The sequence below is a fragment of the Bipolaris maydis genome (genome assembly GCF_028858645.1).
Source record: "Bipolaris maydis strain C4 unplaced genomic scaffold PSV08scaffold_6, whole genome shotgun sequence".
Taxonomy (NCBI): Eukaryota; Fungi; Ascomycota; class Dothideomycetes; order Pleosporales; family Pleosporaceae; genus Bipolaris; species Bipolaris maydis.
Window position 1 is genome coordinate 1,425,097 of NW_027093862.1, and position 23,880 is coordinate 1,448,976.

General features: G+C 51.0%; 8 protein-coding genes across 8 annotated transcripts; 5 read left to right on the forward strand and 3 right to left on the reverse strand.

Moving 5' to 3' along the window:
- Positions 1 to 28: 28 nt before the first annotated feature.
- On the reverse strand, positions 29 to 3,018 carry PSV08DRAFT_389834 (uncharacterized protein; the record flags this gene model as incomplete). Its single annotated transcript, XM_014226155.2, has 2 exons — positions 29 to 2,947; positions 3,002 to 3,018. The coding sequence occupies 2 exons, from the start codon at positions 3,016 to 3,018 to the stop codon at positions 73 to 75; spliced, it is 2,892 nt and encodes a 963-aa protein (XP_014081630.1). The 3' UTR covers positions 29 to 72.
- A 314-nt stretch (positions 3,019 to 3,332) lies between these two features.
- PSV08DRAFT_370863 (dynactin subunit 2) lies at positions 3,333 to 6,165 on the forward strand (the record flags this gene model as incomplete). The annotated part of the gene is made up of 6 exons (XM_066093200.1): positions 3,333 to 3,394; positions 3,450 to 3,691; positions 3,739 to 4,161; positions 4,217 to 4,391; positions 4,430 to 4,523; positions 4,861 to 6,165. 6 exons carry the CDS (start codon positions 3,333 to 3,335, stop codon positions 6,163 to 6,165), a joined length of 2,301 nt encoding a protein of 766 aa, XP_065949240.1.
- A 618-nt stretch (positions 6,166 to 6,783) lies between these two features.
- On the forward strand, positions 6,784 to 9,115 carry PSV08DRAFT_361951 (Oxoglutarate and iron-dependent oxygenase degradation C-term-domain-containing protein; the record flags this gene model as incomplete). Its single annotated transcript, XM_014226158.1, has 3 exons — positions 6,784 to 6,935; positions 6,988 to 7,273; positions 7,325 to 9,115. 3 exons carry the CDS (start codon positions 6,784 to 6,786, stop codon positions 8,861 to 8,863), a joined length of 1,977 nt encoding a protein of 658 aa, XP_014081633.1. The 3' UTR covers positions 8,864 to 9,115.
- A 1,053-nt stretch (positions 9,116 to 10,168) lies between these two features.
- PSV08DRAFT_409525 (cation efflux protein) lies at positions 10,169 to 12,253 on the forward strand. The gene is made up of 3 exons (XM_014226159.2): positions 10,169 to 10,473; positions 10,524 to 10,610; positions 10,660 to 12,253. Exons 1-3 carry the CDS (start codon positions 10,348 to 10,350, stop codon positions 11,962 to 11,964), a joined length of 1,518 nt encoding a protein of 505 aa, XP_014081634.1. The 5' UTR covers positions 10,169 to 10,347; the 3' UTR covers positions 11,965 to 12,253.
- A 1,565-nt stretch (positions 12,254 to 13,818) lies between these two features.
- On the forward strand, positions 13,819 to 15,945 carry PSV08DRAFT_409526 (POT family-domain-containing protein). Its single transcript, XM_014226160.2, has 3 exons — positions 13,819 to 13,944; positions 13,994 to 14,723; positions 14,774 to 15,945. The coding sequence occupies exons 1-3, from the start codon at positions 13,919 to 13,921 to the stop codon at positions 15,851 to 15,853; spliced, it is 1,836 nt and encodes a 611-aa protein (XP_014081635.1). The 5' UTR covers positions 13,819 to 13,918; the 3' UTR covers positions 15,854 to 15,945.
- Positions 15,946 to 16,868: 923 nt separating this feature from the next.
- Positions 16,869 to 18,236, reverse strand: PSV08DRAFT_295294 (uncharacterized protein). Its single transcript, XM_014226161.2, has 4 exons — positions 18,114 to 18,236; positions 17,747 to 18,065; positions 17,341 to 17,687; positions 16,869 to 17,287 (listed from the first exon to the last, which is right to left on the reverse strand). The coding sequence occupies exons 1-4, from the start codon at positions 18,200 to 18,202 to the stop codon at positions 17,026 to 17,028; spliced, it is 1,017 nt and encodes a 338-aa protein (XP_014081636.1). The 5' UTR covers positions 18,203 to 18,236; the 3' UTR covers positions 16,869 to 17,025.
- A 2,160-nt stretch (positions 18,237 to 20,396) lies between these two features.
- PSV08DRAFT_295303 (uncharacterized protein) lies at positions 20,397 to 21,350 on the forward strand. The gene has a single exon (XM_014226162.2). It carries the CDS (start codon positions 20,513 to 20,515, stop codon positions 21,161 to 21,163), a length of 651 nt encoding a protein of 216 aa, XP_014081637.1. The 5' UTR covers positions 20,397 to 20,512; the 3' UTR covers positions 21,164 to 21,350.
- Positions 21,351 to 22,595: 1,245 nt separating this feature from the next.
- Positions 22,596 to 23,453, reverse strand: PSV08DRAFT_351158 (uncharacterized protein; the record flags this gene model as incomplete). The annotated part of the gene is made up of 2 exons (XM_066092839.1): positions 22,596 to 22,805; positions 23,292 to 23,453. The coding sequence occupies 2 exons, from the start codon at positions 23,451 to 23,453 to the stop codon at positions 22,596 to 22,598; spliced, it is 372 nt and encodes a 123-aa protein (XP_065949241.1).
- Positions 23,454 to 23,880: the final 427 nt, after the last annotated feature.

A 23,880-nucleotide genomic window follows, 5' to 3' on the forward strand; every position in this document is an offset into this window, starting at 1 on the left:
AATTCAATCAATGGTACAATATTTTTTAACCCAGACCGATACGCCGCCCTAGCTCATGCTTCAAAGACGACTCTATGCTACATCGACAAACCCTCTCTTCTTCCTGTTCTTCTTCTCTTCCTCCAGCTTATCCACGTCTTCCCATCTGACCAACTGTGCCTCATCCACTCTCTCGCCCACAAACCTCATGGCTGCAACATTGAACCCGATCAGGTCCTTGTTACCCATCAAAGTACTCCGGAGGTCGTTGCGCATGCCTTCAATTACAGTCTTCAACTCTCTGCTTGCAACAATTTGCTTTTGATGTGTCTTTAGCATGAAAAAGAGAACCCGGCACGTCAGGGTAATGTTCCATTGCTTGCGCACCCAGATAGCGAGAAAGGTAAAGAGAGCAGGCAGAGAAGAAAAGGGCAGAACAAGGAGTGCGTCGTGGAGTTGTGCTGCGGGAATCTTGGCGAGAGTGTTGAGGACATGGCGTTCGGCTGATATATTACCGAGAGCCAGGAAGAGAGGATCGCGCTGCGGTGGTGCAATCCTAGGGTTGGACTTCTTCTGGATCTCCCAATCACGAACAACCTCCAGGTCTACCATGCCCAGATCTAGGGCTTCTTGAATGCGTTCACCGGCTGTGAGAGTGGTAATGGTTTGTTTGCTGGCGGCGACGGCTTCGGCGCGTTCACCGTTGGGGTCCTCCTCATCTTCGAGATTTGTTGCAAGTGTCTTTTCGTACATTTCTTCCAGTTCTCTTTCCCTCTCTTCCTCGAGGAAAATGGGCTCATCTGATCGCGTCCAGATACGTATGCTCTTATCGTGACTAGCTGTGACGATAAAGTCACCGGTCCGCGCCACGGTCATGGCCCAAATCTCACCGTGGTGGCCCTTGAACTTCTGGATCTGCTGGAACTTGTCGCCGTCCCAGCTCTTGATCGTCCTGTCTTTACTAGCGCTAAAAAGGAGGTGGCGTTCATCGCCATCGACGGGATGCGGGATGAAAGAGGTCTGCATGATGCTGTCTTCATGACCGAACAATGCCTTGTGGCAGTCTCCAAAGTCTAGGCCCCATATACGCACATTCTTGTCAGCGGAACAAGTAGCGATGAGTTTGCTATCACTGGAGATGGACATGTTGAGGACGGGGAGTTTGTGGCCATATAGGTTGAGGAAGAGCTTTAGCGAATCTACAAAGAAGACTTTGACCGTATTGTCGAGGGTTGCGACGGCTAGTAATCGTGAATCGGGCGATACATGTATGCTTAGAACGTCGTCATTGACCTTGAGAACACGGGACTGGATAAGCTTGAGACGAGGCGTTGTACGTTTGGTTCCTGGTATCTCCTCCTGGATAATGTCAAAATTCCAGAACTTGACCGATTTGTCTGCACTGCCTGTAATGAGTGATTTGCCATCGGGATGCACTTGCATTGTCCACACAGCTCCTTCGTGGGCAGAGATCTTGTCGAGTAATGTCGATGCTGCAATATCATACAGCTCAATATCGCCATCTTTCGTTCCTACGACAACAATCTTGTCTCCTGGAAGGAATGCACAACACAGGGCATATCCGCACTCCAATGTGCGCAAACAATTCTGGGTCTTGACATTCCATATCTTCAGGCCTCCGCTCGAAGCAGATGCTAGCATGCGGTCGTCCGAGCTGAGTGCAAGCGCGCGCACGTCGTTCCTATGTCCGGAGAGCTCAACGGCTAATGTCCGAGAATAGTCGGGGGCTTCCTCGCTCTTCGACTTGCTCTTTTGCGGAATCTCGTAAACATCGATGAGGTTGTTGTTGGTGCCGACAAGAAGCTGCAACTTCTTCGATCCTTTGATGTGCATCCAAGCAACTGACCTCACCTTTCCGGCCGTCCGTACGGTCACATATGGCACAAATACTTCACCAATCTCAGCATCCGCCACATTAACCTTTTCATCTGCGTCCGCCTCTTCTTGCGCGTCTCCCCTTGTCTCATTTTTTGCCTTTTCCTTCCTTCTCTTTCTTTTTCTGATCAAGCTCTTCCTGACCTCTTCTGGGGTCTTTATGCGCCAGATCTCGACAGCCTTTTCTGCACCATGCACCGCAATGTAGTCGGCCTTTGCATAGAATGAGATCCCCTGTGTTCTATCCTTGCCCTGTCGGTATAGTATGCCTCTTGGGGTGAGGTACTCGAGGTCTGTCGCTTCGCCAATTTTCGAACCGGCTTTTCGCAAACCGGCTTGGTCAATGGCCCACACCTTGAGCTCTCCATCGTTGCCTGCTGTGATACATCCACTACCGTCTGGTGACACACCCAAGGCCCAGCATTCGCCATTTGTCTGCGCAATGTGTGTTTCGATGCAGTGCTGGGTAGTGACGTCCCAAATCTTGATCAAGGCATCCTTGCTGGTAGACAACAGGAACGCCTGGTCCGGGTCCATGTCAACATCTCCATCGTCGGTACCGTTCTCTTGGGGTGAGTCTTCGGGGTGGATGAAATGCAAACCGGTAATCTGACCCTTGTGTCCTCTTAGTTTGAACAAGCCTGTTTCCGAAACCAGGTCCCATATAATGATGTCTGTATCTTTGGAACCACTTGCTAGTCGGACACCGGTCTGGTCGAAAGCAAGGGCAGTGACTGCAGACTTGTGGCCGTTGAAGGTGATGATGACCGTCGACGTTCGCGCATCCCAGATGCGTATGCTGCCATCGGCGTAGCCAACGGCAAAGACATCTGTGTCCACGTCGCTTCGACGAATAAAGGTGACTTCTTCAGTGCAGGAGTTATCTCGCCACCGGCTCACGAGCTCGCTTTTCTTTATATCCCAGCACAGAACCTCCTCGTTCGCAGCAGCGTATGCGCGTCCGGCGCCAGCAGGCCGATTAGAGCCCGGCTGTGTCAGACCTTCTGGGGTCCAGATTATATTCGAGGTAGCAGTCGCGACCACGCCGAAAGCGTCCGTCTGCTCATACTTGCTGTGTGAAGGTCAGCAGAAGCTTTGCATGGGCTGCGCCGCCAGCGCGCATTACCTGTAGGATTTGACCATGTTGCGCTCTTATCGTCAATCAATTCCACGATGCGTGAAAAAAACTTATGCCAAGGTGCTCAAGTTTGACGACTCCAACTCATTGCGCTTCTTGCAGGACATGTGAGACTGTGCGCGGCTGTAGGTTGTCGAGATGCAAGGTCGCATATTTCTGGAAACTTTTTAGACAAGGGCCTGACCCCACGACTGGCGCTAGGCCCACCCTCCAGCATCACCACAGCACACCTCCGTCCTCCGCATCACCGCCCGACTCGAGAGCTCCCCGCCCGACATTACCCCCTTCCTCACCCCGCGGAGAAGCTACAACACCCACAATGCTTCTTCTTGACTATCAGAACGTTCTCATTGAGTCCCTACTGAGGGACCGCGTCAATGGGTCCGTCGTGCCCCGCAACCTCCCGCTCCGCCGCCAAGTAGCTAACAGCACACAGAGGAGCTCCCGCCAACATTGACCAGGTCGTCTCCGACTTTGACGGCGTCACCTTCCACATCTCAACCCCAGAGACCAAGACCAAGATCCTGGTGTCGCTGCACATCAAATGCTTCAAGGAACTCGTCCAATACGGTGCACAGGCTGTCCTCGAGCGCGAGTATGGGCCGTTCATTGTTGAGCCAGAGTCTGGATATGACTTCTCTGTCCTAGTAGATTTGGAGAATTTGCCAGAGGACCAAGGTGCGCATAATTGTGTGTCGACGAAGAAAAGTGCTGATGGTATACAGAGGCCAAGGATGACCTGGTCCGCCGCGTAGCCCTCCTCAAGCGAAACGCCATGGCTGCACCCTTCGAACAGGCTTTCGACGAGTTCCACCAGCTCCAAGAGGAAGCCTCCAAGTACACATCCGAGTCGGCGCCCCAAGGTGTGGCAGAGGGCGGTGATGTACGCGCCATCCACTACCGAGAAGAGGAAGCCATATACGTCAAGGCTAGCCACGACCGTGTGACTGTTATTTTCTCAACCGTGTTCCGGGAAGAGACGGATAGGATATTTGGAAAGGTTTTCCTTCAAGAGTTTGTCGATGCCAGGCGAAGGGCTATCCAAAACGCTCCTCAAGTGCTGTTCAGGAATGACCCACCTCTTGAGCTACAAGGCATTCCCGGAGTCGACACATCCGGATCTGCTGATATTGGCTATATTACCTTTGGTGAGCAGACATGCAGTGGACTGTGTATGACTGTGTGTGTGGCTGACCAGTGCAGTGCTTTTCCCTCGCCATCTCACAAACCAACGACGAGCCGATGTCATCTCACACATCCAGACGTTCCGTGACTACTTCCACTACCACATCAAGGCCTCCAAGGCTTTTATTCATTCAAGAATGCGCAAGAGGACTGCCGACTTCCTCCAAGGTACGCTTCCACAGATATGCTCTTTGTAAGCTTGTTTATTGACTTGTCTAGTTCTCCGCAGAGCTCGGCCCGAGGTAGAAGAGAAGGAGCGCAAGACGGCCAGCGGTCGTACGTTCAAGGTTCAAGCATAGAACAGATGAGAAAGCAGGCTACAATTGTAACATGACATATACAATCCAGCATTTGCCCGTCATTGTCTGATACAAAGCATGCTTATGTACAAAGTTGCGGAGAATGCGTTGAAATGGCCAGACAATGTACTGCACCACAAAAGTAGGACTTGGTAATTTACATGTTGATGACACAAACGCACGAAAATGCCAATTCACCAAGCCATAACATATCCCGACCTAGCTGTGCTCTTGAATGAAGCCAACAATCCCCGACTAAACCATTTGCGGCCTAGTGTACAAGTCGCGACGGTCCCAGCGAACGCGTCCCTCAATAGGCGTAAACCCTGACGTTCGGCCAGCTAGCCAACCCCGCCTCTCCAGTTCACAATGTCTGAAGCGACGAGGCCGAAATACGACAATCTCCCAGGCATTGACACAGCACCTGATATCTACGAGACGCCAGAGCTTACCGAAGACGTGTCTACAGTACAAGCTTCCACCGCTGTTTCCGAATCAGACTACGGCGATGACGACGACAATGGTGACTCGGCAGTCCGTCATCAGCGCTTGCAACCTGATCAGGCTCGCAATCGTTTTCAGCCTGCTCGAGTAGACGCCCGCGGGGTTGATTTTTCGGACAATGTCACCGCGCAGCGCCAATCCTATCGCACATCTACACGGCGCCAGCGGCGGCGGGGCGAGATAATAGGCGATGCCAGTGACGAAGAGGAGGAAAGCTTTGCACAAAAGCTATTAAGGATCAAGCGAGAGTTGGCCGCGCTAGAAGATGAATACGAACAGAACATTGAGAGCGGGGACAAGTCCAAGATTGAGGAGCAAGATCCCAAGGAAATGATGGAGATGATAGCGAGCAAGGTCGACACAATTTACGCTGCACATAAAGGTGGCGCTCGAGGCGCACAGGCGATACTCGACCGCACAGTGCAGAAATTCGACAGCTACAAGCCCTTTGATCCCAGTCCCAAGCTCACCAAGGCCATTGCCAACCAGCCACCACTACCAGGCACACAGGTACAAAGAAGCCAATTGGACTTTGTGTTGAACCAGGCAGCCGAGTTTGATAAGCGCATTACGCAGCTCGAGGGCAGTCTGGGACTGAATGGAAACACAATGCCCGAGTTGAGCGATCACACGCCCTTTCCCGTATCGGCCACTCTTACGCGGCTGGAACAGACTATGGGTCTGATTGGAGATGCTGCATCAAACAACCTGGACACGGTCACGCAAAATGTCAAGAAGCTTACGGCCGAAGCAGAGCACTTGAAGGAAGTTCGCGAGGAGGCGGCAGAAGCTGGTGCGGGCTCAAACGATAACAGCTCAGGTGCGTACCCTGACCAGGAAGCGAAGATCAACGCCTTGTATGGCACTTTGCCTTCTATTGACAAGCTATCGCCCATCCTACCGCTAGTCCTTGAGCGGCTGCGCACACTGCGACTCGTACACACGAGTGCTTGGCAGGCTGACGAGGTCTTGACCGAGCTTGAACGTCGCCAATCGGCGCAGGAACTAGAAATCAAAAAGTGGGAGCAGCAACTCGAGATTTTGGAGAAGGACATCAAAAGGGCAGAGACAGCCATGGTGAACAACATCAAGACGGTCGGGGACGACGTCAAGATGCTGGAGGAAAAGATGGCTAAGCTACTTTCAGCAGACCATGAGCAGTAAGCTGTGACGCGGTAGACGTTTGGAGAGCCATGTCTTGAAATGGTCAGCCACATAGTAGACATACGCATACGTCTTGGCAGCTCGGTTCGCATACCCGATCACGCGACGTCGATCATGTTCATATACCCACTACGTGTAGATAGCAGTGTCCTGTGTGGCCAATGCAGAGGAACACGTTGCGTGCGTGTGCAGATCCAGGCCGTGAGGAAGTGAAGAGATATCGTATTGAAGCGAGAGTTTGTGTGTTGGGAGCTAGTATCGATGGGTTGCCGTCGGCGGAAGCATGGTGCCAGCCAACCGGAGCACCTGGCTCTCCGCAACAACGCAGCCGTGAAACTTTCATGGCCGCCCTGCAGCCACCGTCCGGCGCTTGGCTGGTGCAGTCGTCATCGGTGAACTTGAGGGGAAGACAGCCACCCAGGGCAACAATCTTCGCCCGGTGGCCGGACAGGGTTAGGTGGATCGACTGTGGTGTGAGGGCGATGGCATGGCTTCGGCGATTCTCAAAAAGCTTATGCCGACCAAATTTATCATCAACGAGCTTCCTCTTTCCATTACCTCCACAACACAGCTTGATTGCCCCATACTGCCCGTTTGAAGCCCGCCGCTGCAGTCGTAATGGGCAAGCGCAAGAACGAGGCGCCTGCCAACGGCATGGCCAAGAAGAAAAGGGCCATCTCAGACGATGAGGCGCATAAGAACTTCCGCGACGGTCTCTTTGACAGCAAAGTGCTCGAGACATACGCCAACAAATACGCCCAATCGCAGCCGTACGCATGAACGCTGCAACCTGCACTCAGTCCTTTCTGACAAGATCCACAGCTACAAGCACGCCGTCATTCAGAACCTGGTTAACGAAACGCTCCTGCGCAATGTCCGCAACGAAATCCGCGAGCATATCCACTTTACGCCCAAAGAGACGGACATCTACAAGATTCACCAATCTGGTGATCTTGCCAATCTCGACGGCCTTCACGACTCGGCGCTCAAGCGCTTGCCGTCGCTTCTTACTCTCCGCGATTCGCTCTATTCATCCGCGTTCCGCAAGTACCTATCTTCGATAACAGGGTCCGGGCCCTTGAGCGGTGTTAAGACAGACATGGCTGTGGTAGGTTGCGCAAAATGAGGTTTAAAAGATATGATGCTGATCCGGTGACAGAACGTTTACACACCAGGATGTCATTTGCTATGCCACGACGACGTCATTGGAAGCCGCCGCGTAAGCTGGATTCTATACTTACTCGACCCTGATATTGAATGGAAGGCCGAGTGGGGAGGTGCACTGCGGCTGTACCCAACCGAGGAACTTGAGACGCCAGAGGGGGACAAGGTCAAGGTACCGCAACCGGATTTCTCTTTATCAATTCCACCTGCGTGGAACCAACTCTCCTTCTTCACGGTACAACCTGGCGAGAGCTTCCACGATGTCGAGGAAGTATACAGGAGGAGTGTAGAGGAGAAGGCAGAAGAGGATGGTGGGCGCATCCGCATGGCCATTAGTGGTTGGTTCCACATTCCACAAGAAGGAGAAGAGGGGTATGAGGAGGGTCTTGAAGAAAAGTTGGCCGAGAAGAGTTCGCTCGCTCAACTTCAAGGAGGAAAGGCCGACGTCTTTGATGAGCCACAATCACATTGGGTCGAGAACCCATACTGGGAAGAGCAAGCAAAGCAGGAAGACGATGAGCTCACAGAGGATGAAATTGACTTCCTCATCAAGTTCATCAACCCAAACTATCTCGTTCCAGATACCGTGGAGGAGCTCTCGAAGATGTTTTCTGATGAGTCGTCTTTACGGCTTGCGCAATTCCTGTCAAACAAGTTCTCTGCACGGTTACGAGAGTACCTTGAGTCCAAGGACCATGAGGCGGTGCCTAGCCTTCCCACCAACCCACATCACAAGGAGTCGATAGTTGGAGTCGCACGCCCACCACACAAGCACCGCTTCCTTTACCGTAAGGCCGTCCAACCCATACCAACGACACCGTACCCTGAGAACGACGGTATGACACCCTACGACGACCTTGTAGATATCCTCTTCCCTCATCCTGCTTTTATGAAGTGGATCTCGCTCGTAACAGGTATCACACTAACAAAGAGCAACATCTTTGCACGCCGTTTCCGTCGCGGTCTAGACTACACGCTGGCAACCGCGTACGAGGAGGAAGACCCGCAGCTTGAAGTCTGCCTTGGCATCACACCTTCGCGCGGTTGGGGCGATGAAGATGAAGAGCCCGAGGCGGCTGCCTCGGAGGAAGCCTCGCAAAAAGGCAGGTCGAGCAAGAAGAAGAACAAGGCCAGCAACAAGGAGAAAGCAGCCGAGCAACCCAAACCGGAGGAAGAAGTCGGCGGCTACGAAATGTACATGGCCGGCGAAGACGATTCTGAACATGCTGTGCCCTCAACCTCGGAAGGCTCAACCTCGACCGGCGCCGGCCAGCGCCGAAAAGCAAAAGCCGATCCCGCCATCTACAAATCCGCTGGCGATGATGAAGACGACGGTATCTTGTTCAGCCAGCCCGCAGCGTGGAACAACATGGCTATCGTGCTGCGTGACCGAGGTGTACTGCGCTTTACAAAGTATGTGAGCAAGAGCGCTAAGGGCGACCGATGGGACGTGTGTGCCGAGTATGGGGTTGAATTCGGCGAGGACGAAGATGACGACGACGACGACAATGAAGACAATATGAAGGATGATTAAGGGCTTAGGGGGTTGTATGTGTAACGATCTTTTTCTTTCTTTCTTTCTTTCTTCTTGTACCACGGTCCAAAAGGGGAAAAATGGAAGGGAAAATTTGGAAAGGGGAAAGGGAGTAGCATCTCAAGGGATTTTGTATAGCATGAAACGGTGGGAGCTAGGCCGCCGTTCTAGCCATGGCTTGTTAACATGATCCGCTCGCCCTGGTTTTAGGCTTTGTTGAATGCTCAAATGTCAAGTGTCCGGGATTCACTGCTCACTGGTTTGAACTGGTTCAGGTCCACCATGTCGAGGTGGTGGTATGGAATGTGGGGTGCGGAGAAAGAAGAAAGAGGATTCACTGCTTGCTCTCTTCACCATGACGCTGCTTAGCACCAAGTCTTAAGCGCCTTCCAGGTCTCGTCGGGCAACGTTGATTTCAAGCACGGTACTAATCGAAGAAGTCTGTATACCCACTGTAAAACCTTACCCACCTCCGACAAAATCTATATATATATATATATAATAGTGCTTCCGATAAGTAAACTCAATCCGGATGTTATGCCGACAGCCTATAATTCTAATGCCATCACAAATCTGATTGATCCAATTCCCATGACCAGTAACATAAGTATGTACTAGCATTCGTCCTGCTTAAATTTGGATATCTGCAGTCCGGTGTAGATGATGAAGAGACGTTGCGAGTGCCCCACCGTCTCGGCGATGATCCCGAAAATGTACCGTCGGGGTGATCATGTCCAGCTCTCAAAAGGTAGATTGAATGCTGGAATGGACTAGCCTTCCCATAGTGCTTACTACGATCTTGCCGTCTGTGATAGACAATGAGTCAAGTTTGCAATGGGTGAAGGTTTTCTGACGCTGTGCAACTCGTAGTGTGTTCCAGAACCAATTGGCTATGCATAGAAGACTGACTAACACGTCCATGTTTGTAGAAATGCAAGACGGATTTTTTTCAGTCTGCGGGCGTGGCGCGGGGCAAACGCGAGATCCTGGCAACATTGTGTGTGGCAGGACCTCGGTATGTCATCGAAGTGCGGATCGCATCAGTACCAAGCGACGAAACACATAGCACCACTCTGAGGCAGGCGAGGCCCCAAAAGTACTGTGATGGGATGATTTTGTCGGGTTGCACGAGCCATAAGTTGCGCAAGCAATAGCACCTAATGTTTGATCAACGTGCTTGATGTTGTCATGTGCTTGTGAGATTGTGGTGTGAAACTGAGGATAGTTGCGCTTGGGCCCTGACGCCATAAGGCGAGAACTCCGCTTAAAGTTCGACTTCCCAACGTCCATCCTCGCTCCACTGTTGTGGTGCTTAACTCGACTTTCTCTCCCCCTTTACCGATACGGCGTAGCCCTCTAGCCTGCATCCGCCACACTCCGAGACTTTTGCGACGACACAAAAAGGCCTACACGCCCCGAGGCACGTCGATTGCACCCCTAGCCACTTCCTCAACGAGCGTGAACGGCGCACCGATATCGCCGCCATGGGTCTCTCCAAATCCACGAGGATCATGATCCTCTTGGGCATCGACACGGCCTTTTTCTTTGTAGAGTTGATTGCGGGATATGCAGTGCATTCCCTAGCTCTTGTGGCCGACTCGTTCCACATGGTACGTATATGGGGTCGCACGCGATGGAGCGAATGCTGACAGAAGCGCAGTTGAACGATGTCATATCACTTCTCGTCGGATTGTGGGCAGTCAAAGTTGCTAGCCAGAAGACCAACTCGAAGACATACACATACGGAGTGAGTTGACACTGTCATCATGCGTGGTACGCTTGCTAACAAGACGCAGTGGCAACGCGCCGAAACCCTAGGTGCCCTGATTAACGGTGTCTTCCTCGTCGCGCTATGCCTTTCCATCTTCCTTGAAGCAATTCAACGCTTCGTTGAACCCCAGGATGTCTCCCATCCCATGATCATCCTTATCGTCGGCTCCTGCGGTCTCCTTTCCAACATTGTCGGCCTCTTCCTTTTCCACGACCACGGTCACGGTCACGGCGGCCATTCGCACTCGCACGACGAGCACTCACATGCAGAGGAGGGACACTCGCACGGCGCGCATTCTCACGACGACCACGACCACGACCATGCTGTTGCCGACGAGAGCAGTAACATCGCCGTCTCCGTGTCTGCAAAGAAGAACAAGCGTCACAGCCGATCTCAGTCGCGCAACTATGCCACCCTGGACGAAATCTACGTACACCCCTCATCTTTCAGAAACAGCATCATTGAGTCGTCTCGCCTGCGCGATGAAGAGGCTGATGACGAAGAAGACAACGTGGAAGCAGAGGAAGAGCCGACTGAGCGTACTTCGTTGCTTTCAAAGTCTAAGAGACATGGGGCACACGGTCACTCACACTCAAACGGAAAATCCAAGGAGAACCAGCACAAGGACCACAAGCACACCAAGCCCAAACAGCAGTCTTCTGGCGGCGGTCATGGCCACTCTCACGCTGATCTCAACATGCGCGGTGTCTTCCTGCACGTCATGGGCGATGCTCTGGGCAACATTGGTGTCATTGCTACTGCCTTGTTCATCTGGCTTACCGACTTCTCCTGGAGGATGTATGCTGATCCTGCCGTCTCTCTGCTCATCACTGTGATCATCCTCCTCTCTGCTCTACCCCTGTGCAAGGCTGCATCGCGCATCCTGCTACAGGCCGTTCCTGAGAACATGTCTATTGATGACATCACCGACGACATCAGCGATCTCGACGGTATTGTCTCTTGCCATCACCTCCATGTTTGGCAACTCTCTGATACCAAGCTCGTTGCCTCTCTCCATGTCCAGGTTGACTTTGACTTCAAGGGCCAGGGCTCTGCGCGTTACATGGAACTCGCGCGTCAAATTCGCGAGTGTCTGCATGAATATGGTATTCACTCATCGACCATTCAACCGGAGTTCTGTCTCAATTCCAGCCACGACCATTCGGCGCATGGCTCAGATGATAGCGGCGCGGAGGATGCTGGTCGCAGCAGCAAGAACCCGAGTGTGAGAGGTGCACCTGATGCTTGTCTGCTGGAATGTCCCGAGACGTGTGGAGGAGGAAAGCAGTGCTGTGACCCTGGTCCTACCGGACCCAACGGTTGCTCATAGACATGTTGTGCCATTTCTTTTTCTGTATTCCCTTTGTACCGCACGCCTGGGCACTGTCTGTATCATAGGGTTTGCGTGTCCAGTAGCCCGGGCTTTTCTTTGCGTTATCGATGTTGCTTCATTCTGGTGAGCTGCTTTTCCCAACAAAAGCGTGCGTGAGATTGTTGTGGATGATTGAGGGGGCGCTTTAGTATCGGCTTTTACGTGACGAGGAAAGAGGCAGGCATTGTATGAATAGTCCAAGAGTAATGAGCCGAGGCAGTTTTTTGCCTCGAGCCTCCCAGATGCATTAGCCCTCAAGGTTGCTGCACCATGCTAAGTGTTGTGGAGTGCGCAGAGCGCGGCTGGTTGCAGGCGGGTCAAGCCTAGCCACCGAAGCGGGCAGTATCTCCATGACCCTGAGACAGGGCGTTATGAGTGCCAGGGATGTCCTGATTCCGTGTTGTTGGTCTGCCGTGGGCCGCCACCGCTACTATGTATGTATGGACCGACAACCCATCCACTGATAAGCGCGTGTGCATGCCTTCTAGAATGTGAATGCTATTGCGTCCCAGGGTAGAACGGGCTTATGGCGGATAGCCCAGGTAGTTCGCCGGGGGGCATGCTCGGGATTAACACGGGTATGGCGCTTACCACAGGATCAAGGGCGCCACTGACATGTACCATGTCCGTATCTGCAAGTGAGAAAAGCTTGGAGTGCGCCTTCCGCCCTGGGCGTCTTGGCTCCGCGTGACTGTGACGGCATCAGGGTAAGCGAAGGATGACTTGAACACCACCACGCATCCAAGTGGCTGGAATCATCATCATCATACCTTCCACCATACACAGAGCCACAGATGCAATCTATAGCGGACGGCCTAAAACTACCAGGGTTGTCAAAGCGTACGGTAAACGGTAGGGCCAACACATGCGCTTTCCTCGCCTGATTCTCGGTGCTCGTGTGGCCACATCCTCCATGCAATCGGTAGGCAGACCGACTAAATTAGGGCGCAGCTCCACAACGGGAGAAATATCTGGCTGATTGACCGTCTGCCCCGTTGTCTAGGAGAAGCTTATCTGTCGGTGTCGCCCGAAACAATCTTATTAACGCGCCGAGGTCCTTTGAGTCGGTCCCAGACACCGGATAGAAGAAGGCGATGGCCATAATTCTCGTCCGCAATCGGCGTGGAAGTGGGTCGGCATAGCAAATTTTCGCACAAGAAATGTCATCTGGATGGCAAGAGATTCCTGCACTATTGTGGTTCAATGTTTGGCCTGATGGAAGGATGGGCGCGGTTGGAACAATGGGTTGCCGCTCGCCTCCCCCAATCTGTATGTATGTAAGCGGCGGCAAAAGGTGGTGTGCGGCCTGGTGACACCGTGCAGCAACTCTAGCCGCATACCAATACAACCGACGAACCACACCGAGCGCATTTGTATTCAGTCAATCTCCGGCATGTCGGCACGCCCTGTTGGATGTATGGGATGCCGGTCATTAGTTGGTGTGTCCAAAACATGAACATGAGAACGTAAGATCGCCAGGTTGGGGCACCGCTTTCGGCAGGTGCTTGCAGCCATGCTAACACACTGGCGAATCGCTAATATGCATGCCGAGCGCCTGCGGAGCAGCTAAGCCGCCAAGGGAAGGCTTTGGCAAGCTTTGCACCGGAGAACAGCTTTTATTTGGTAAAGGGTAGAGCTATCAAGACGTTACATCGCCTTAGCAAATTGCTTGTGCGTGGTTACGCCCCACACCGCGACACCAAGAGGCGAAGAGCGACGCGGTCGGTTATAGTAGGACGGTGCTGTGGATATCGCGCATGTTGAACGAGGGGGTGGGTTAAATATGGGGGGGCACCGTCTTTCTTCTGAACATGCTCCAGGTGGTTTCGGTCCCTTTCTCCCAGGTCACACTTGTTGCTCTTGCCCTGTCTTCCATTGACCTGGTCTTTGGTTGCGATTGAGTTTTGGAACTATGGCGTCCACGCACGAGACTACTGCGTGAGTTTTACCAGAGTCACTGGATCTGACTCGACTAACCTCACCATAGCGCCGAGGCACTCCAGCACAACCAAGAGGTTGCTGACCACAAGCCCCATGTCTACGGTGCTACCATTAACGACTCCAACGTCGCCGGCGCGCATGCCTCTCTCGAGAAGCCTCACATGGATGGTTCCGACTCGGCTTCCGTCGTTGTCGAGGAAGATGGCATCGGTGGTGTCAAGCCTACCGCTGAGGATCTCGCTACCCTCCGCAAGGTCGGAGAGCCTCTCCCCAAGAGCGCTTTCCTGGTCGCCATTGTCGAACTCTGCGAGCGCTTCACTTACTATGGCGCCTCTGGTATCTTCCAAAACTACATTGCTCGTCCCCGCAATGGAGATCTAGGTCGCGGTGCTCTGGGTATGGGACACCAGGGAGCCACTGGTCTTTCCACCTTCTTCCAGTTTTGGTGCTATGTCACTCCGATTCTTGGTGCCATCATCGCCGATCAATACCTCGGAAAGTACAATACGATTGTCATCTTCTGCTGCGTCTACATTGTCGGACTCATCATCCTTACCTGCACCTCTATCCCTGCTGCGCTCGATAGTGGCGCAGGCCTTGGAGGCTTCATCGTGTCCATTATTGTCATTGGTCTAGGAACTGGAGGTATCAAGTCCAACGTTGCGCCTTTGATTGCCGATCAGTACAAGCGAAGGCAGATGGTCATTGGCCGTGATGACAAGACTGGCGAGCGTGTCATTATTGATCCTGCCATTACCATTCAGAGAATCTACATGGTAAGCTCTCTCCAGTCTGTAAAGTCTTGAAATCATGCTAAACGTCTCAGATTTTCTACTGGTGCATCAACGCCGGATCTCTTTCGCTGCTTGCCACACCTTATATGGAACGCGACATTGACTTCTGGACCGCATACCTTTTGTGTCTTTGTGTCTTCTTCGTCGGCCTGCTTGTCCTTGTGCTTGGCCGCAAAGTCTACGTTGTCCGCCCTCCTCAGGGCTCTGTCATTACGAACGCGTTCCGCGTAATCTTCATGATGATCAAGAACCGCAACATGAACGCCCCCAAGCCCTCTTACCAGGCCGGTCTTGGCAGGGATACAGCCCTCCGCTGGGACGACCACTTCGTCGAGGAAGTCAAGCGTGCGCTCGTCGCTTGCCAGGTTTTTGCGTTCTACCCGATCTACTGGGTCATCTACGGCAACTTCTCCACCAACTTCGTCACCCAGGCTGGTGAAATGCGCAGCCACGGCATTCCCAACGATTTGATGCAGAACTTTGATCCCATTGCCATCATCGTCTTCCTACCTCTTGTCGACCAAGTCCTCATGCCCACCCTCCGCAAGTACAAGATTCGTTTCCCCCCGATCAACCGTATTGTCACTGGTTTCTGGATCGCCGCTTTGGCCATGGTCTACGCCTGTGTTATCCAATACTACATTTACCAAGCCGGTCCCTGCTACGGCAAGCCTACCGCTTGCGATGCCGATATCGTAGATGGCGTACACCAGGGAAACAACATTCACATTGCAGCTCAGACTGGTGCCTACATTCTCATCGGTCTCTCTGAGATTTTCGCCTCAGTCACTGGCCTCGAATACGCTTACACTAAGGCGCCTCCTGGCATGAAGTCATTTGTTCAGTCCATGTACCTCCTTACCAACGCTTTCGGTTCCGCCATCTCTGAGGCGCTGAACCCGCTCCTATACGATCCCGCTATCATGTGGGTGTTTGCTGGTCTTGCCATTGCTGCCACCATTGCAGGTGCCTTGATTTGGATCATCTTCCACCACCTCAACGACATTGAGGACGAGATGAACCAGCTTGACCAGGACATGGATAAGGACCTAGTCATGCGCAAGAACAGTGTGAACGGTCAGCACACAATAGATATTGATGAAAAGGCATAGATGACCTCGGGAGATGGAGTAATGTTAGCATGACGATAATATGTTGTTTAGATAGTAGCTATGATACCAAAGATGAATAACGTACATCCCGCATAACTGAGAACCCCTCCTCACCGAGATAGATTTGCTATCTGACCTTCTATTTTCATTCTCCTTGTGCTGATCAAACTGCACTTAGCGTTGCATTACTCATAAGCTTTTTCTCTTTTGCCTTGTAATGCGCAATATAGAAATTACGATCTTTTTCGTTATATTATACATGATTTCATGTGCAGCGCCTGTAGCCTCTCCTCCGCATCTATGCATTACTATAGCTAGTAAAGTATTTTCTTAGTTGGGAGTATTGTTATAATAGCTTAATAGCTAAGACATGTTATGCTATGCACTGAATGCATTTAGCCATAAATATGACTATTTCCGCGAATTTCTCCGCGCTAAGCACATTATGCTAAGAGTGATGTACCCTAGCCTCATGACCTAGTAGTGCGCTTACATAAGATAGAACAGAAGACAGATTACATGTTTTGTATACCGCGCTATGCCTGGTTGACTTACACTGTGATGCTGCTTTAGAGTGCCTTTAAATAGCACGGACTAGCCATCTATGACTGATAGCGGGTAATTGTCTTTTGACGCTTATTCCCAATCCGACGCTAGCTCACTCAATTCATAAAGCGCTGCTAGCGTCAATCCGTGACTTATACCTTGAGGTTGTAAGGTATGTAGAAGTTGTCGCTAGTGTACCTGGTAATGGACCGGCTTCAGCATTCGTGGTGGTCTTATATCATGCCGGATAACTTTAAAGCCCATCCCTGCGTAGCGGGACACCTTGCGTGATAGGACGCTATGAATACAATAGACCAGAAATATAGAAATCTTGGGAATATTATGAATTCTATTCTCTCTCGATATTTTTTTAGGAATAGGTTCGATTTACTGTGTAATACAGAGATTTGCTACAAGCGTCGCGAGGTCGCCTTGCTTTGGCTGGTAGTGGAAGTATCGAAAATTTATGTGTTATTGAAAACCTCTTGTTGTGCATTTTGTTGTATCAATATCCTATTATGAGAACTGCACTGGAGCAGTTTTATCGTAACATATGAAATACAGCTATGCCCTCGTTGCAAACCCGTCATTGACATTAAGAGAGACATCAACGCACCGATATGCTTTTAATCCTTAGCACAAAAGAATATCAGGGATATGAAGGCCACAAAAAGCTGTCCAAACGCCATTGCAGTAGCCCAGTCCCTAGTTGAGCCACCCCAAACAATGACACAAAGCCACGTTATGGCGAGGCTAAACCAGATCCAAGCTATCTTAACTGGCATTTCACAGGTAATACGATCCATTTGCCATCCCATAACGAACTCTATACCACGTAGCTTGTCTTTTCGGTAATAAGATTGCTGACGTCCAGGAACTATAACCTGTCTAATTCACATACCGTATCAGCAATGTTCGTAACAGAGAATTAATGCGCTTACTTAGTATTATAAATGCAACTCTCTTGCGCCATGCCATCCAAAGTCTGTAGCCCATTAGCTTTCCATGGGTTACGCGCACAATCTTTTAGTAGATAGAGGATATCAAATTTCTCCATTCGTTGCCGGGCCATCTGAATTCGGTCATTGAGACAGAGATCATCGGATGTATCCATCATATTCTCGCAATCTCTGCTATGCCAGCCTTGTTCGTTACAATGATCACCAAAGTCGTAATCAGGTTCTAATGCAATTGTCTGTTCCATCTTTTTGCGAATTTCTTCGACATTGACCGGATATATGTGGATAGGGATCGGCCCAGTTCTGTCCGGATCTCCAAGCAGTCGAAACTATGCAATCTTTGTAAGTCACATAACTAATTATGGCTAGAATTGTTTTGTTTTCTTACCTCAACTTCATGTACATCAACGACACCATAGAAAGGAATCCAATGCTTCCATTTACCGTGATATTGGAAGCAAGCGTCGTTCAATCTTTGGTAGATAGCAGCGTCACTTTCACAAGCGTTCTCTTTTGGGTCAAGTTTCTCGTAGATTTTCTTCTCCGATTGTATACCCCCGCTCTTATTCACTAGCTGACGACGTGCGAATCTACGCCACTTGATAGGACGGAAGCAGTGTAGTCGAACTGCGTATTGCCCAGATTTCTTCCCTCGAAGGCAAAGGAAGCAACACTGCGCTGTTCGATCTGGAATACATTTACGCTCTCTAGAAGGTATATCGGAATCAGGTCCGAAGAAGGGCATTGCTATTAACCTTTTGGAATCTGAAACAGACAATACCTCTTTTAGGCTTTCCTGCGCAGCTTGTCGTTCCACATCGTCTAAAGTATGTGAAGATGACATGTGACGGTGTATGAAGCAGTAAAAGAACTGTAGTAGAGGGCAAGAACAGAATAGCGATGAAATTTCAACAGTAGGCTTGCAACTGTGACTAGGCAGCGAAGGAAGGCTCTTAAGATATATTTATCCACGCCACGCTAGGCTACTTTTGCGCTCTTTTCGCCAAACAACGCGTTAGTTCTGTAAACACTTAGCCGCTCTAAGGAGTGCTATCACGATTCTCCTATTGGCTAGTCTAAGAATAGAAAAGAATGAACTCAACTGATTAGCATTCAGCGTCTAAAGAGACACAGCAAGCAACACGGCATTAATCGAGCTGATGGCTGCTAGTGTTACTAATGATTGGGATAGAAGAAAAGACAGTCGTAAAGAGAACGACAATGCGGCATACTTCATAGAATACGCGTTTGTGTGACCAAGGCGTGGTAGAAACCGAGCTTGCAACAACGGCTTCCTGCCGCTTAATTTGGGGCAAGCGAGAATGCTCGATGCAGGTGATGGCAGTGCGGCGCAGCGCTACGTACGACAGCCGATACTCGTGACGCTCAACCTTGTCTCAGCCTTGCATCTCAGCCTCGCTGCTCGCGTCGCTGTACCGCTCTCTCCACCTCGATTTCACCTTTTCGTCTCTTTCATTTCCGTTCCTCTTGTTCGCCGCTTCCTGTCGCCTCTAAATTCTGATCCAGCATCTTTATCAGATGCTGCTCTCTTACTATCGCAATGGTAGGTCTGACGTGGGAGGGGCACACGCATCGAAACTAACGCGGGGCTAGGTTCGGCCAGTCACTAGCAAAGACGTGGGTCTAGTAAGGGTGCTTCGCGAAGCACCTGCAGAAACGCAGAGCATCAAGTACGTTTACCTACAACAGTCATCTACACACAACTCACAGTAATCTAGCTAGCATCGTCGCAGTCCACAGTCTCAGCGCCTATCCTAATAACAGCTAGTGCAAGAACGCTAGCATAGCAGAAGAGCCAAGATAGCGCAACTAGCTTATTAAGGACGACATGCTACTAGCAGTAGCGCCTAACGCGCGTATTATGCGGTATAGTTATAAGTCACGGAAGTAGTTATTTCTATTAGTAAATGTGCCCAGCGCGTAGGAAAGTGTGTGTTAGCTATTAATCTATTGCCCTACTGCTCCGAACTTAGAAAACATCTTAATTATTACAATGATGTAGGGGTGCGAAGAAATAGAAAGTAGAAATATCGCGCATAAAACATTGAATAGCGTAACGAAGACGACTATGTTTTTTGTAGCACGTACTATCTAGTTAAAAACTATTATATAGAGAGTACCACAACGTTGAGCGCAGCTCGATACGTCTGCGTGGAAAGGAAATAAGAGGTTGGACGGCAGATTCATCTCAGTGAGGCGGGTTTCTCGGTTATGCGGGATGCACGTTACCAAACTTTTTTTTTCGAAACTGCGAGTTCCTGACGACGTCTCTGAAACTAACATTGATTGCCGTGTGGCTGATGTAGCCAGGATAGTCCTTGTAGGAAATAAGGTTGGAGCTGGATGGGTTGATCCGTATTACGTGAAATGGTTTGTGATTCTTATTGAGTTACAGAAGGACCCGCGTGACCTTGAGTGTCCGACACGTTGTGCCCATACGTTTACATGTAGAGAGCCAAAAGCCGACTGGAATGAAAGGATACAGTCAATAGGTAGGGCAGGGTGGAGTAGCCCTGTTGCCAAGACATTTACCGAGCCGTAGCGCGTATCCGCGAACTTATGCCACTGCAGGTCCAACAACGGATCCACTTTCCTTTACTACTTCAACTCATGCTTCTGGATAAGTGAATCGCATACGAGCCTTTTGCGTAGTACAGGTTTGGCTGTTGCTATACTTATAAATGCTGACGCTGGCAAGCCTTGACCCCATCCTACTAAGCTTTGGAATTCGATAAATCAGCGTTCGGCTAGCTTCCTTTAGCGCGCCGTTTTCCTTTTAGGCCCAGCCCCTGTTCCCTGACCCTCGTGTTTGCGCAACCAGTCTGCAGCCTTGGGAGTTCATTCACTAGCCCCCCTGGTTCGTATTCTTCCCCATTGGATGCCGTGGTCAATTGTATCCCACATATTGGGCGTAGTAACACGAGGGCAGTCTCCGTACTTACCGCTGACGTTGCTATTTCTAGTTCTTAGCACCCCTTTCAGCCCTGTCGCTGCACACCTGTCATATAACGACCTTTACTCCAGCGCACATCCACTCCTCTTTTCCACTACACATTCAGCCTTGCAATAGACGCGCCTGCGCCACACTATCAGTCCCGCCAACAGCCACCTCGCCGTGTCGCCAACCGCAGCCATGACTACCTCCATGACTACCTCCATGACTACCTCCACCCCAACGACAACGTACCCCTATTCATACACTACATTTACCAATGCGTCACCAACCCCCTTCACAACGCCATCGGCCTTACCATCCATGTTCCCATGGGGCGGCCTCCCATCCAGCGCATGCCCCGTTCCATCCAACGCCCCCTCGTCTGACCCAGACGTGCCCTATATCCGCCCCGATGGCCAGCTCGGCAGCTGCGTAATCAGCAACGTCGAATCCGTCAATGACCACTCCTTCTGGGACATGTACGACTGCTGCAAGACGGGCAAGATGACCGCAACCGGCTCTACCTTGCCCTGCACTTCGATTTGCTATGCAAACGAACAGCGCAGTTTCCTCGAGATTGGCGAGTGTCTGAGCAAGAGGAACAAGATTGTCGTGTGCAGTCCGCCCGAGGATCAGAGGGGCGAGCCACAGAGTTCGGGCTCGCATTCGAGCTCGACAAGTGCGAGTGCTACCAAGGCGGATACTACCGTCGTGAGCGCGAGGCCTACGGCGACGGCGGCCCAGGGCGCGGCGAATACAGTTGCGGGTGGGCAGGGTGCGGCATCCAAGGCTGGGTTGGTGGTGTTTGGCCTCATGGCATTGTCGTCTGCTGCAGGCATGCTGCTGTAATCGTTGCGATTGATTGAAGTGGTGCGTTTTCCAGCAGATTGTTTCAATGTATGTATATATGTAATATCAGTTTCCATAGTGGTTACTTTGGGAGGGGGGTTCAAGTTCCTTCTTTGTCCAACTACTTGGCTTTAATTCTATAGAAACATAAGAAATTGAAGAAGATTTTTGACACTGTTCTGCATCTCAGTATCATTTCTTCACCTCATACACGTGGATACAGTGCCAGAACGGAATATCCATCCTCATCATTCGAGAAGAAGTTGTAGAACTGGAAAAGGAGGGCCGACGTAAGGTGCCCGTCCATCTCGGATTGTTTTCTCCACCTGGGCTCTTGGCCTCGGCCCTCTATGGGCACCGAAGCATTCGGTATGTACCGGGCCTCTTTGGAGGCCATTCGACTAATGTCCATGGATTCTGTTGTTACCTCTAGTGGTACTGTGCGTGAAGATGTCCCCGTGGGGGGGGGGGGGGGGGGCGATTGGTCTGGCCGGATGACTTCCTCGCTTTCTGCACTACTGCTAGCCAAGTATCGTTGCAAGGGGCTGTCCATGCCAATCACCTGGGGTTGTTCCCATTCCTCTTGGGATCTGGGTAGTCTCGAACTATCGTTCTCATCGAGTGTATCCTCGTAAGCTGTCGCGCTCCTTCCATAACCCTCTAAGTTTTGTAACTCCGTGGTATTCCTTGTCAGGAATGAGTTATACTGGTTCCTCTGATCTTAAGACGAACCTTGTGCCCTGCTGAAGGTGGCATCCTGTTAAATAAGACTGCACCGTGGTCGCATAGGTAGCGGCATTGATGCGGTATCGCGGTTGGAGCGTCCAATTTCCTGGAATCGACGAATGAATTCCAAAGCACTCCCGGATGGGGAGGAAAGGCGTTCAGGATATGGAGAAAGAGGAAACGCTGTGGTTGACTGCGGCGTGCGCGGGGGTACGCTTGGTGACGATGGCAGAACTGGCTGTTGAAGAGTGTCAGACTCTCTCATCGTGGTTCGACAAGAAACTGGCGATCCAGACCGATCGCCTTGACTATCAGCGACCATCTGAGAGCTGTCTTGCTGAGTGACAATGGTCTGCCTACGATAAAGCGTAAATGATCGACCATGCTTGGGGGTGTTGAGCAGTGCGGCAAGAGCTGGACGTTTCGGAGAACCCGGGAACGACGACGACGACAACTCGCTGCTAACACGCGTTGAACGGCCTAGAGAGCCCATTTCTCTTTTAGGTGTAACTTCCTCTCGATTTCCGGGCGAAATGTGCTCAAGGGGAACTGATGGCGTTCTTTCATCCCGCTCCCACGGGATATCATCTAAGCACTGAGTCACAGTGGCGAGCAATTGCTTCACCGCGGTATCATCCCTATCTACTATTGGGCCCACAATGCGTCTATGCCTATAGGCTCTCGAAGACTCCAGATAGGCATTCATCTATCTTTGCAATTCCTGATATTCTTCCTCGGTTGACCTCAAGCGGTCCATGACAGCTTGCGTGGTTCTTGCCAGAGGCGCAAAGCTCTCTCGGAACTGGTCGACGGCGTTTGTCATCTCGTCTCTGAGTATTTCTCGATCTTCGCGAAACACATTGAGCTCCTCCCAAGGGAGTTTTCGGTCGTCTTCATCCAAGTTTGTGTTGGATGGCTGTGGATGGTTGTGGTGACTGAGCGAGACTGGCTTTTATTATTATATACGCACGGACTGTGCGTTTTTTGCTTCTCACTGTTCACTACTTACTAGAACAAGGATCTATGGAACCAATAATGCAGGAACTAGTGAAAGTGGAAGCTGGCGAAGAAGATTATCGGTCATCTACGGATGATACGGACACCGGACTGAGGGTTTTGGTGTTACAAAATCCGACCCTCCATTCATGTACATGTAGGATGTAGAAGAATATCCAGGTATGATACTAGCATCCAATCACATTCTGTGGGACTCAAGGTCAATAAGATCCTACTGTGTATATGAATGGGGCTTCATGGCCTTATCATTGCAAGGTATACAGAGAAAAGTGCCACTGGTCCTGTCCAGCAATCTGTGAGCACTGAAGGCTTTCCTGACTTCGTGTGATCTGACAAAGGAACAGTTTTAGAGCCACATGCGCTTTCGGCTCTATGCAGTGCTCACCAAGTTACCATGGTCCTTGGTAGGTATAGAGGAACTGCTCTTGGTCTTGCTCAAAGCACAGCAGGAACAAGAGACACCACTCTCATTCTTGATCTCCCAACGAAATTGGTAGTAACACTGGCTCTTTGTGGGCATGTATCTTGTGATGAGTAGGGCCGGCATTTTGGTAAGTGGTGAGGACATCACTGAGAAGTCTGTTAGGGGTATCGTGGGAAATGGGGCTGGCGCTGCACAATCATATGAGAGCGACGAGAAGGTCTTTGGCATCAGAGTCAATTCGAGGAAGATCGAAAGCATTGGTTTTGGGGTTCCACTATCATGGAGTGGTTCCTATGGCCCTGTCGGCCTGTGGATGTGTAGAAAGTGTCGTGACCGATCATGATGCGTCGAGAGCTTGCCGGGTGTTCTTTCTATTCCTAGTCCTGACGTCAGAGCCAGACTGACGGAAAGTGCGTGGGACTCAAGCGATGCCTGAAGCTCAGCGTTCCATTAACTGTTAGCCGCTGTAAGGCGCTAACTATATATACTATCCTGTGTAGAGTATCAGCAGAACGCTGATTATTCATACCTTTTTGGTTGTAGTAGCGCA